The following is a 13,934-nucleotide window of genomic DNA, read 5'->3' as shown; positions in this document are numbered from 1 at the left end:
CATAAAACACAATTAATATTTCTGCCATGTGCGGTATTTCAAAGAAAATCCAGAGTCAACTTTGTACATGAATGATTCTTCAGAAATGCAGTTTTCTTAGGAAATACAGACAGATATTTGTTCTTGGAATGATATCTCTACAACATTCTTGAGTTACATTTCTGATTCAAATCTCAGCCCAGAAACTGCCTCGTTTAACTCTTACCAGGGGTATATCTGGCATCAGAATTTCCCCATCCTCCACCCAAACGAAGGGAGTTATCCCATGTGGACAAAGGTGATTTCTGGCCTGTCAGCCCCGGTGGCGGGCGGGACGGAGCAGTGATGCTTTTAGGTGGCAAAGGGACCTTCCACAGCTCATGAGCCAGAGAGGTGTTAGTGACTGAACCAGGAGACCACGTTGATTTGGAATCACTGTTTCTGGCTACTAAAAGAAAGATGAAGAGCAATGACAGTTTTCATACAGGATTTAGTCACAACATTTCTAGGACTGCCAGTCACTACAAATAATCAGGCACTGGTACAAGATGCAGAGGGAAGTTGTGATATCACCATCGCTAGCGATTCTCAGGGACGAGCCATACATAGGCTTAGCAGAATTTGGTTTTTGGGAGAATTAGATTTTTTTTATAATTTTGATGGATAATGTTTATTTTTAAATTTTATTCTATTTAAATTTTCAGTTTTGGGAAATTACAGGGGGTCAGAAAATTATTTAATTATAGTAATGTTCAGGTTCAAAAAGTTAAAAGCTTTATAACCATTAATACACATTGTATCTTTTGACATATGATGCTGACAATGTAAATAGCATTAAGTCAAACTAACAATTTTCACGCAGCATTTCTCTTACTTTTATCAAAATTTACAAACAGGGAAAGTAGTATTTTTTTGTTGTCTGTTTGTGTGTGTGGGGGAAAAAAATAGAAGTTTACTGGTATTTACCAATAAAAATCCAAGCTTTCCAAGCCTAACTATAGAAAAGTAGCTAGTGAGGAACTGGAGATGCTGTATTAATCTGTGAAACTTATTTTGAGGTAAAGAGGGAACATTAATAAAATGACCGTAGAGAGTCCATCCAATCCTTACTTCAATGGATCTTCACATATTTCGGGAAGCTTTTCCTCACAGCATATGACTAAGTATTTATCCATTTTCATAGACTAGAAAGCAGCCCCTATAATTATACACCTATTTCTCCTCCTCTCAAACATCTTTGTGCATGCTTATTGTATCAAAATGAATGTGTGAAATATAAACAGGTAATTAGCCACTGTCCACCACAAACCTTCCCCTTTTTAATTTAATGATAAATATATTAAATTCTTTCAAAAATTTATAGCTCAGATTCAGATACAAGGAGTGAACCAAGGTCCCCTTGACTGTCAACCTGAACTTCATGGGTATAAGATCTAGTTGGCGTTTGTGAAAGTGCTTCAAAATTCATAAGGCTTCAATATTCTGCTGAAAATTGCTAAATTTAAGTGAAACCAGAAGTCATCATCCTGGAAATTAGTGACAATGTCACTGAGAGGAAACCTTCTGTATTACTTTTAATTACTATTCAGTGCTTCAGTGAACTGCGCAGAGGGTAGGCAAAGTGAGGGCTGGCTCTGAACTTTGAGCAATACAGAGACCTCACCTGAAGTGCTTTGTGCTGTACTGCTGAGGGAAACATTGTAGTTGGAGGCACGAATGGATGACCAGGCACTAGTTGAAGGCAGCGCGGTGTTCAAAGATGAGGATGACCCTATTAAAAATGTAAATTACACAAAGAATAGTCCTCTCAGTGAAAGGGCAACAAGAACTGAAGGCATGAATCATAAATCCAGGCCACATGTGCCTTAACGTTGCCAGACTAGAGACCCCTCCATTCCATTCAGCCCTCTCCTCCTAGTGAACAGAGTGGCAAGTGCTTTGAATATCCAAGTGTTCAGCATCTAGAAGTTACTGTAACCAGAAAACATAGTTCAACTACTATAACCACAGCTTGATATAGCCTTGTGATTGCAATGCTGCCAGGTTTTGCTTCCCCGCATGTTCAATTGCTTCTCAGGGCGCTAGAAAGGGCTAATAACATGTATAATTACTTGCTAGCATTCTCTGCATATTGTACTCCTGGGGGAATTCTGCACCAAAAAAATTAAAATTCTGTGCCACAAAATTAAAAATTCTGCACACAATATTTTAAAGTTCTGCACACTTTATTTGTCAATAAATAAATGTGGCTCCAACATGGCAGTGAGGAGCACCCTGAAGCCCCCACATACCCCGGTACAGAGACTCAGCAGTGAGGCTGCACCTGACCCTGACAGTGCAAGGGCTGAGCCTGCTCCAGAAACACCTCGGGGCCCTGTCCCTGTGTGCCAGGTGCGGGTGGGCAGGCTCAACTCAGGAGGATCCAAGCATGGGGGGATCCAGGTGTGGGGCAATCTAGGTGCGGGTGGCTCAGTGGGAGATCTGGATGCACAGAGGCTCGTTGCGGGTGTTCCGGGTGCAGGGGATCCAGGTGAAGGTGGTTGGGGAGTAGGGCTTGTCAAGGTGAGGGTTTGATGGACCTGCTTAACAGGGGAGCCCTAGATGCAGCTGAGGGGACGCCGCATGCTAGGCTCCCGCTTCCCCCTGCAATTCCCCTATTCCCTTTCCTTCTCCATCCCCCTAACCTCACTCCCACATTCCCCTCCCCCTGCCCTATTCCACACCCCCTTCCTTCCCCACTGTTTCTTCCTCCCTTCACCCGCCCGCCCCTTCATAGAATCATAGAATATCAGGGTTGGAAGAGACCTCAGGAGGTCATCTAGTCCAACCCCCTGCTCAAAGCAGGACCAACCTTCCCTCATTTCCCCCACCCACACCACGGGCACGTACTGTTGCACAGAATAGAAAACAGGAAGGCTCTCAGCACACAGAAGGGGAGCCCAACTGGCACTAGGACCCAGGAGGCAGCATTCAGCTGCAGAATCAGCAGAGCTGCAACACAGCCTCCGTCAGCTGGGCAGCTCTGCGCTGGCAGAATGAGGGGGGGCAGTGGCATGTAACCCTGTGTGCCCCACATGCCTCGCCTGTTTGGAAGGGGCAATCCCCCCCCCCCCAAAACTGCGCCCAAGGTCGCCCCCAACCTCCCCCCACCGGCGGCTTCCCTTAGCTTCCCCGCTGTTTTCCGCGGGGAAATGCAGGAAATCTGCAGTGGACGGGGCATTTTCTGAGGGTGTGCAGTCCTGCAGAATCCACCCCCCCCCCCGAGTAATATTGTTACCCTGCACCCAGAAACTCTGCTGCAGCCTCAGGATATTCTAGCCACGAAACCTGTACTGTCACAAATGTTAAACGAGAATCTGGGACAGTGGCAATCCTCATCCTTCAACAAAACGTCTCTCCAGGTAGCTGGATTGGGATCCGCTTATACATACCACTGTTCCTGTCCCTGAGGTGGTCAACTTCCCGCACAGTATTAATTGAAAGATTGTTTATGACACTGCCAGGAGTGACGTAAGGGTCAGTTTCAGGGTCGATGTTTGGATAACCTTTCCATGGCTCACCAGGACGAAACTCTAGGAATAAAGAAGCGTAGAGACATGAAGTTGGCTTATTTCCTTTTACAGGAAATTCCTGTCTAAGCCCTATAAAATCTTACTCGTGACCTACATGCCAACATACCTAAGCTTCTAATTTATTCTCTCTCAATTTAATTCCCTCACTCCTACTTTTTTACACATCTGTCGCCAGGGCAAAATTTTGAAGTCATTAACAAGACAGACCCAATAAGATCCCATTAAACGCATGGCCGCAGCGATTTTTACTTCTAATGCCTGACAAATGCAGAAGAAACACTACTGAATAGATCTATAGCATACAATGAGTTAACTAATGCCAAATTTTACCTGGTGGCCAGTTAACACTGCTAGAGCCATTAGGCGATTTGGCACGTGGCCAGCCATCCCCAACAGATCCCGGAGGACTGGCTGGTGAATTACTGCTGTTCATAAAGTCGTATGGAACAAATGGGGAATCTTCCAGCCTAAAACCACTTGAAATAGCACCTATTAAAGAAAACAGGATTATTAAATATTCTTCTCAACTAACCTCACAGAACCATAAAGCTCACCCCCTGCACATGTGGCATATTCATATCAAACACAGCTGAAAAGGTTTACTGGGTCAGATTTTAGCTCCTGGATTGTGTAATTTCAGACTTGCCGTGGGCACAGCATATTTAAGTCTGAGCAGTGGAAGTGGAGCATCTGCAAGTTTTCTCCCTATTAAAAATGTGCTTCTGGGTAATTTTCCAGGTCACAAGAAGCTTGCCATTAATAATCAGATCAATAATCTCAAACTCCTGGTGTTTTATCTGTTTGTAGCTCTTATCGACACAAAGAAAGACATGGACATGCCAAGGTCTTCAGCACTCCAATGTGGAAGTGAAGTGGCTGTTAAAATCATGGCTCTCAGTGGAGACTCTGTAGGTTTCCCCTCTTTTCCACTGTTGAAGGGCTCATGAACTTCCCCATTAATTGGCACAAAGGAATTATTATTCACCACCACACTAAATAAAACATAACACCCATCTGACAAAAGGAAGCAACATCTACCAGAAAATCTGAAGTTTGTAAATGAATATGAATTTTTCAAATGAAATAGGAGAATCAGATTTTCTAGGTTACTGTGTGCTTCATTCCCAAAATGAAAATCTTTCTGGACTGAATTCTAATAGTGTGTATCGGAGGTAACATGGTTCCTTACATATACTTATTACTAATACAAGCCATGTAAATAACAAATGCAAATAATTAATTACAAAGTAGTTAGTAGCAATGTAGAGCAATTAGCTTAGTAGTACTCTGTATTCAAAATATGTGGCAGGGTCAAATCTAAGAAGAATTCAAATCCTGCAGGTAAATTCATGAATAAGTCTATGGTCTAAAAGAGAAGAACCCTCCTTGATCCATCTGCATCCTCAGCCTCCAAAAGCCTGTGCTAATTACGGAGTAAATTCATTGACAAAGCTGTTTTGTGGATTTTAGCTTTTTAAATAAACCTGTTGGCTAACAGCATCTGGCACAAAACAATGACAGAACTGACAGGTCAACTAGAACGTTAATCCACTTTTTGATAATGCTCACAAGGGTGGGGAAACTCCAGGAAGCACTGGTTGTAGACCTCAATAAACCTTAAGTTATGTCACTGTCACTATCAGCAAACAGATAACTTTGTGATGACAATTGTATTTCTGAAGTAGTGATAACTTCCCTGGATATATGTATCTTCTATAGGCCACAGCAGGGTCAGAACCGTCAAGTTTCTAACATTGAGGTAACTCTTGTCTCTGAACAAACTAAGGTAAGAGCAGCACATCACATCTATAGGCACCTATGGGTAATGATTAGCTTTCAAAACAAACAAGTGCAGTACCAGGATAATGCCACTAGATGTTTAGGGCAGGGAGGACTTTTCATAGTGTTAAAGCAGCTGACAAATCTAAAAATACAACTAATGCAGCCCCAGAACTGAATTGCAATGAGACACCATGTGAGGCATTTTATAAGTATTCATCTAGAGACTGTATGTCAAGTTTCAATCAGATGAGATTTCAGGTGATTTAAACATTGTTAAAATGCCAATTGAGTCCTGACTACAGAATCACAGCATTGATTTATGTTGTAGATTTGTTTGTTTGCTTATTCTAACATGGGCTATAGTAAGCCTATTTTTCTACCCTTTACAAACACTGTGCATTTATATGTACATACACATTCTCAATCCAAACCTAAACAGAAGGTGAAGCACAAAGACAAAGCATATTGTAAAATATGATTAGATTAACACACTGGGATGAGTTTCAAATTTTTTTAAAGCTGAAGAAATGTAAGATTTTGTTTTAAAATAAAAAATGAAGTGTTCCAATCCAGATTAAGGTAGGAACTAGTATTCATGGCCACACTTTAAAAACAGGCCTTGTTCCAGTTTCAATGAAGTTTTAAAAAAAGTTATCCTTCCACACATCAAAAGTCACACATCAAAAGACGACTGGCTGGTGCTGAAGATACACAGCAAGTTTTAGTCTAAAACAACATTTTAGGACAGACTAATAGAAATTCTGACAGAACAGAACTACATGCAACCTTAGCAATGGGACCCCAGTATACTCCAATACACCGGGAATGGAAGTTTCATATGCACAGAGACCTTGAAAAGTTCTGTCTGATGCGTACATAACCTTAGTGTTCTCACTAACAATGTATTTAACGTACCATGTTTGCTGGAGTTTTGATCCAATGAGGTGTTAACAGAAATGCTGTCCACCGTTGTCCATTTCCTCAGTCGTGATTGCGGCTCCTTAATACTGCTCATATCCATGTTTACATTCAAGTTTGAGTTCATTCCTATAAATACATTGGTTTATGAAATCGAGATAAGATACTTTTCTTTTGCTAACTGCCACTGTTTTCTTAATTACCCTTTAAGACCATATTGCTTTGCTCTGCTTGTTTCATGCTTCCAATTCACTATGTTGTACTTTAAATACATTAGAGTATTGAACAGTGAACTTACTACAGACATAAGCACAGCCGTGCAAGCACTGAGCTCCTGGCTGATGCCCTCATACAAAAATGCAAGTGGAAGGAGCCAAAGATTAAATTATGAATTAGACCCCTGTGAACACCACACACAATCAGAAGTAAACATTCGAAAAATGAAATACAGAACTTTTTTTCCCCTAATACTGATCTCAGAGCAGTATTAAAATTTTTAGCCACAAACCAAGATTTTTTTCCAAGTCTCCCCGAGTCTCAAATATTTAGTTTTTGGTGAATATCTTTGACCTTATCTGTGTAAGTTGGCATCTTAAGGGACATCTCATTGGGGGTCCTAGTCAGCAGAAATTGTATCTGGTTTTCTCCAGCTGGAAACTCATTTCGATGCCTGGTTGAGCTATTCAACAGGATACTTGGCTGGACAACTGAACTGTACTTTGCAGAGATGCATGGGCACTTTGCAAGGAGTGCGCTGCGTGAAGAACTTCCTTGTATTTGTTTTAAACCTGCTGCCTATTAATTTCATTTGGTGACCCCTAGTTCTTGTATTATGGGAATAAGTAAATAACTTTTCCTTATCCACTTTCTCCATATCACTCATGATTTTATATACCTCTATCATATCCCCCCTTAGTCTCCTCATTTCCAAGCTGAAGAGTCCTAGCCTCTTTAATCTCTCCTCATATGGGACCCGTTCCAAACCTTTTCTGAACCTTTTCTAGTGCCAGTATATCTTTTTTTAGATGAGGAGACCACATCTGTACGCAGTATTCGAGATGTGGGTGTACCATCGATTTATATAAGGGCAATAATATATTCTCAGTCTTATTCTCTATCCCCTTTTTAATGATCCCTAACATCCTGTTTGCTTTTTTGACTGCCTCTGCACACTGCGCGGACATCTTCAGAGAACTATCCACGATTACTCCAAGATCTTTTTCCTGACTTCTTGTAGCTAAATTAGCCCCCATCATATTGTATGTATAATTGGGGTTATTTTTTCCAGTGTGCACTACTTTACATTTATCCACATTAAATTTCATTTGCCATTTTGTTGCCCAATCACTTAGTTTTGTGAGATCTTTTTGAAGTTCATCACAGTCTGCTTTGGTCTTAACTAACTTGAGCAGTTTAGTATCATCTGCAAACACTGACACCTCACTGTTTACCCCTTTCTCCAGATCACTTATAAATAAGTTGAATAGGATTGGTCCGAGCACTGACCCTTGGGGAACACCACTAGTTACCCCTCTCCATTCTGAGAATTTACCATTAATTCCTACCCTTTGTTCCCGGTCTTTTAACCGGTTCTCAATCCACGAAAGGACTTTCCCTTTGATCCCATGACAACTTAGTTTACGTAAGAGCCTTTGGTGAGGGACCTTGTCAAAGGCTTTCTGGAAATCTAAGTACACTATGTCCACTGGATCCCCCTTGTCCACATTTGTTGAGCCCTTCAAAGAACTCTAATAGATTAGTAAGACATGATTTCCCTTTACAGAAACCATGTTGACTATTGCTCAACAGTTTATGTTTTTCTATGTGTCTGACAATTTTATTCTTAACTATTGTTTCGACTAATTTGCCCGGTACCGACGTTAGACTTACCGGTGTGCAATTGCCGGGATCACCTGTAGAGCCCTTTTTAAATATTGGCGTTACATTAGCTAACTTCCAGTAATTGGGTACAGAAGCCGATTTAAAGGACAGGTTACAAACCTTAGTTAATAGTTCCGCAACTTCACATTTGAGTTCTTTCAGAACTCTTGGGTGAATGCCATCTGGTCCCAATGACTTGTTAATGTTAAGTTTATCAATTAATTCCAAAACCTCCTCTAGTGACACTTCAATCTGTGACAGTTCCTCAGATTTGTCACCTACAAAAGCCAGCTCAGGTTTGGGCATCTCCCTAACATCCTTAGCCGTGAAGACTGAAGCAAAGAATCCATTTAGTTTCTCCGCAATGACTATTGTCTTTAAGAGCTCCTTTTGTATCTCGAACATCAAGGGGCCCCACTGGTTGTTTAGCAGGCTTCCTGCTTCCGATATACTTAAACATTTTACCACCACCTCTGGAGTTTTTGGCTAGCTGTTCTTCAAACTCCTCTTTGGCTTTTCTTATTACATTCTTGAACTTAATTTGGCAGCGTTTATGCTCCTTTCTATTGGCCTCACTAGGATTTGACTTCCACTTTTTAAAGGAAGTCTTTTTATCTCTCACTGCTTCTTTTACATGGTTGTTAAGCCACGGTGGCTCTTTTTTAGTTCTTTTACTGTGTTTCTTAATTTGGGGTATACATTGAAGTTGGGCCTCTATTATGGGGTCTTTAAAAAGTGCCCATGCAGAGGTTGTCCTGCTCTGAATGCCACAAGAAGCCCCCCCCATAATGCTGTGAAAGTATAAGCAGGAAATATAGCAACCTTTAGGAAGCGAACTCTCCAATTCTGGTTCTTCCTCACACTGTAATGCTACTGCAGTGTGCTGCTAGAGATTGCCACCATCTTTCTTACGGACTCTATTCTTCACTGAGAAGTTTAGTTGGTTCCAGCAACCTAATATTCTTGCTACACTTTTGATTTTATAATTTATATAGTGTTAATTCAAAGTATCTCATAACAATTTTACAAACACTATTGTCACCCACCAGGGACCCGCAGTTAACCTGGAAGTGAAACACAACATCTGTTTAACAATGTACAGCAACATTACACAACAGTTTAAACCAAGGAGTGAAGAATGCTATATCCAGTTGAAACAGCAAGGGGAATTCAAGATTGGCAAGATGTAATTACCCAATTTGGAATCTGGTAGGAGATCAGAGTTAAATATCCCTACTCTTGCAAGAAGTGCCATGGAATCGTTAATGACCACCAGGGGGCCAGATTTTTACATATCCTCTTAATTACTGTAGCTACCAAGAAGCTGGATCTGGACACCAACCAACAGCAGCTATTAAGCAGCAGGTTAGGTTTCAGTCTGGCCACAAGCAAAGTGCCAGGGGGCCACATGCAGTGTAGCAGCACGGCCTGCACTAATCTACTTGCTCCACATCATTCAATCTCAGAGCAAGGGGATTTCAGCAGAGTCTGTAAAAAAATCAACTTTTCTACAGAGTAGGGCAACATGAATGCAAAGGAGACCAGCTCAACATAAACAGCAGGAACAGAGAGATGCGCGAGCAAAGCAAACTGGACAGGGAAGGGAAAAACGGGGGCTGGGGAAGGAGGGAGAAACAGGGAATACCAATTTTAGGAAATATTAAAAAAGCCATCAGAAGGGACCTAAGGAAGGAAAAATATACAAGCCTGGAATTTCTGAAGTGGAAATTGGATAGAAGCCTGAAAGTGTAGAAAAAAGGGGAGAGAAAAAGGACAAAATGTTTGCAGTTATAAAGGTTCACTTGCTTTGCCTATAGTGAGAGAAGCATTCTAAGTTCAGAGCAAATATTTTTTGATGCAATTAAAGCAGCTGGATAAAACTTCTACAAGTTAGCACCAAATACCATTTGGCTATCTATGTAATTCCAAAACCAGGGAAGACATTTTAATAGCCAGAGAAATAAGACCTTTCATGTGGGTTCCTCACACAGATACTGTTCCCAAAAGCTCTTTGGCTCCAGGACTCAATTATGTACTTAGGACTTTATGTCAGCAGCTCTGGACCCGCAGGGTAAAAAAGACAAATGCAAGGAGACCGACATTGCAAAGAACTTAAAGCATTTTGCACGGTAACACAGACTTATTCACCTTTGGAAATGGTATGAGTTTGATTGGCGAACTTCTTTCCTGAACAGAGACAACAGGATGAGTCCAATAAAAGATGCTGCTGCTCTTAGTGAGAGAGAGAAGCACTAACAGGATACAAAACAGTGTTGTTCCCAGAGGGGAAAATGCAAAGGGAAAAGGGAAGGTTGTGCATCCTGTGGCACACAAGCATCAGTTAACTGCACTAGATTAGCGATGGAGAAACTCACCTATAGGGAAGCTGCTGAATGCATTTATCGGTGATGGCCCTTTCTGCAGCTCAGGAGTAGCATGGGGTATGACATTCTCAAGGAAAGATTTCATGGCAGGCTGATGGAGTGGCTGCTGTTGAGATGGTGGAGTCTGCTGCTTCATTAACAGGTTTGGATCAAGCTGACGGGACTGTTGCATCATCTGTTGCTGCATACTAAGAGATCGACCCTTAAAAAAAACCCACATCAGTCATGAAATAAGCGGGGGGTGGAAGGGGAAATCACATTTGGCAAAAGCAGATAAATACACTAATGCATTTCCCTTTGTATATTTTAGCTCAGCAAAATCCATCACTAAGGTTGAAGTGCATTCTATCCTGTGGTTCAAGCACCATGAAAGTTTCACTTACCTTGTCCACATTTGTAAACTGCCCGTTATTAACTATATTCTAAAATAAGCAACAAACCAATTCTCTCTTTCTTCAGACAGTTTTAACTTTTTTTTTTTTTTAAAGGCTTGTCTATGATTGTACCTGCTGTTCCTGCTGTTGACGACCAGTAGAAGGCATGCTTCTCTGATTCTGCGCTTTTTGCTGCTGAGCCAACAACCGCTAAGAAACAGAATATTTTTATGAAGGGGTATAGTTCAGATAAAGTTTCTGATCAGACTTTAAAGTTTAAAAAAATCAGAATGAGTAGGTTGTTTTGCTTACTTGTAACTGGGAGATCTGAGAAAGCTGGTTCAACTGGGATAGTTGGTTCAACATGGCTACCTGCTGTGGGCCAAAAAGTGGACTCAGGCCACCATTGTTTGGTGCATACTTCAGTAATGATACTGGAACCTGTAAAATGGACCATATTCTAGCATACAGGGTTTGACATAACATGAACCATGACAATCTATGCATCCGAAGAAGTGGGCTGTAGCCCACGAAAGCTTATGCTCTAATAAATTTGTTAGTCTCTAAGGTGCCACAAGTACTCCTGTTCTTTTTGCAATCTACAGTTGAACACTGGTAGATTGACAGTAACCTATGCAGTTAACAGCACAACCATCAGGTCAACAAGTATTCAATGCTCTGAAAGTGCGAAATATGCTCCCCTATAAAAATAATTAGAAGATATAGTAAAATATCGAACACTAACACTAGTAAATACAAAAAGGTAAATTAAAACATTACATTTTCACAACTGAAGGCACAAAAGTCTGGAAAAGCATGATTTAGGGTTCTGACACCAATTTTAACTCAACCATATTGCACACCCTGTTTGCTTAATGCTATGCACCTAAAAGAGATCTTAAATTCAGGATTTAAGAAAAACAAACAGAAAAAAGACAGCATATGGGCAATGCCACAGAGTAAGCAGCACTGTCAGAGCTCTAAGTTGTAGTTTTTGATTTTGTGTGTAGCATTGCAACAGAGAGATTCCTGCCCCTGATTTCTAAAGAAAAATTAGTGGAACACAGATGCGTCTCTGTTACCAGGAACGCCATCCTATACTAGTGCCTCTAGGAAGTGTGCACTCACAGCTGCACTTCAGAGACTCTTGTAATGCTGCACCAGTGCTTCTATGGAGTCCCTTCTAGTCTCCACACAGACAAGGAACTCAGGGTTTGGCTTCAGGACGTTCTCTGTAATTGGGGGAGTATAAGTAGGGAGCAAAGTGCACTGTGGAGAGTTAGCTACAGGGTGGAGGATCCAGGCTAAAGTCAAGGATGCTGTTTGTCAGCATTACAGGAAAATCAAGCACTTAGATGTGGTCTGCATGTGCACGCAGCTCTAACGGCACAATTGCCAACTTAAGAATAAAGAAGGAGGCGTACTTGTGGCACCTTAGAGACTAAAATTTATTTGGGCATGCATAACTAACTACAACTAACTTTGTTAGTCTCTAAGGAGCCACAAGTACGCCTCATTCTTTTTGCTGATACAGACTAACACAGCTACCACTCTGCAACTTAAGGATGTTTCCTATGGCTTATTCTCAGCCCCACATCTTCAGATAGTTATAAATATTTTTAAACCACTTTCTCCCCAGGCCCAGCAAAGATTGTGTTGTTCGCTGAGAACTGACTTTTTGGGTTGAGAGAAATTTTGGGTTGAGAGAAAAGTTTATTATGCCATAAACTCAGTAAATGAATGGACAGAATTTGCTCCAAATTATAAGTACACCTCTACCCTGATATAACGCTGTCCTCGGGAGCCAAAAAATCTTACCGTGTTATAGGTGAAACTGCATTATATCGAACTTGCTTTGATCCGCCAGAGCGTGCAGCCCCGCCCCTCTGGAGCGCTGCTTTACTGTGTTATATCCAAATTCGTGTTATATCGGGTCACGTTATATATATATATATATATATATATTTATATTTATATTTATATTTATATTTATTTATTTTTAAATGGAGATATCCCATCTCCTAGAACTGGAAGGGACCTTGAATGGTCATCGAGTCCAGCCCCCTGCCTTCACTAGCAGGACCAAGTACTTATTTTGCCCCAGATCCCCAAGTGGCCCCCTCAAGGACTGAACTCACAACCCTGGGTTTAGCAGGCCAATGCTCAAACCACTGAGCTATCCCTCCCTACCCCCTCTATTGGGGTAGAGGTGTAATTTTTCAACTGAGACCAAGTATAAACAATTGTACTCCCCCACTGGAATGTTTTGGAAAGCTGTGGATGACTGACAATAAAGGAATTCTGGCATGTTAACAACAGTGGTTGCTCTGTCTTGTATTACCTGAGGGGAGAGTAATGGAGGAGGCACTTGAGCACGTGAGTTAGGCTGGGATGAATTAAGAGGTTGTGCTGGGGGCTGTTGCATGCTCCTGGGCTGTGCTGCTATATTACCAACGCCAAACACACTGGGATTGCCATTCTGGAAAGAGAAGTTAACATTAGTGACAATACCCCTCTTCTGCAGCTTCCCCCACCCCTATGTATTCAGAATTAGAATTTAACAGTATATCAGCCAAAACAATAGTCGTGCTGCTATATCAAAGGAATAAAACGCTCTCATCAAGTAACATGCCAAGGATATGCACATGGCCTTACCTGTCTAACAGAATTCAAGTTTTGCATACCCAGCCCTGCTAGGGAGCCAAGGGCTTGGTTAGGTAGTGCACTATTTGAAGGGGGAAGCTTCATGTTTTGATTGGAAATAAACTGCATGTTTTGGGACTCGTCTGCTACAATGCCATCCTGATTGGATAGACAAACAGATGCGCAACAACCAGCCAGCAAGCAAGCAGAAGGGAGAAACCATTGCCAGGAACAGAAGGGAAGAGTCACATGACAGTCCAGCATCAGCAGGAAACAGGCAGAAAACAAAAAAGACCAGATTAGTGTTATCTGCACTGCAAGTAGAAGAAGAGCGCTATATAAGTGCTTAGTATTGATAAATAAGTTAAAAGGACAAAACAAGTTTTACAGTTTAATAGTAA

At 41.4% G+C, this 13,934-nt stretch overlaps 1 protein-coding gene across 39 annotated transcripts in view; it reads right to left on the bottom strand.

The window, feature by feature from the left end:
- Nucleotides 1-13,934, bottom strand: part of TNRC6A (trinucleotide repeat containing adaptor 6A) — a 174,458-nt gene that overhangs the window by 3,878 nt on the left and 156,646 nt on the right. For 18 of the 39 annotated variants that reach the window (XM_065560320.1, XM_065560307.1, XM_065560309.1 and 15 more), the window contains 11 exons: nucleotides 13,232-13,369; nucleotides 11,203-11,331; nucleotides 11,023-11,100; nucleotides 10,508-10,718; nucleotides 10,281-10,319; nucleotides 9,840-9,872; nucleotides 6,249-6,380; nucleotides 3,882-4,040; nucleotides 3,411-3,551; nucleotides 1,643-1,750; nucleotides 206-427 (listed from right to left, as the gene is read on the bottom strand). In XM_065560320.1, coding sequence (XP_065416392.1) covers nucleotides 206-427; nucleotides 1,643-1,750; nucleotides 3,411-3,551; nucleotides 3,882-4,040; nucleotides 6,249-6,380; nucleotides 9,840-9,872; nucleotides 10,281-10,319; nucleotides 10,508-10,718; nucleotides 11,023-11,100; nucleotides 11,203-11,331; nucleotides 13,232-13,369 — 1,390 coding nt within the window. The remainder of the gene's footprint in view (nucleotides 1-205; nucleotides 428-1,642; nucleotides 1,751-3,410; nucleotides 3,552-3,881; nucleotides 4,041-6,248; nucleotides 6,381-9,839; nucleotides 9,873-10,280; nucleotides 10,320-10,507; nucleotides 10,719-11,022; nucleotides 11,101-11,202; nucleotides 11,332-13,231; nucleotides 13,370-13,934) is intronic. The other 21 variants (XM_065560321.1, XM_065560323.1, XM_065560332.1 and 18 more) reach the window with 9 other exon arrangements.

The sequence above is a fragment of the Chrysemys picta genome, chromosome 10, assembly GCF_011386835.1.
Source record: "Chrysemys picta bellii isolate R12L10 chromosome 10, ASM1138683v2, whole genome shotgun sequence".
In the NCBI taxonomy this organism is placed as follows: Eukaryota; Metazoa; Chordata; order Testudines; family Emydidae; genus Chrysemys; species Chrysemys picta.
Note: the sequence above shows the minus strand (reverse complement) of the source record. Positions and strands in the feature narration are given on the sequence as shown.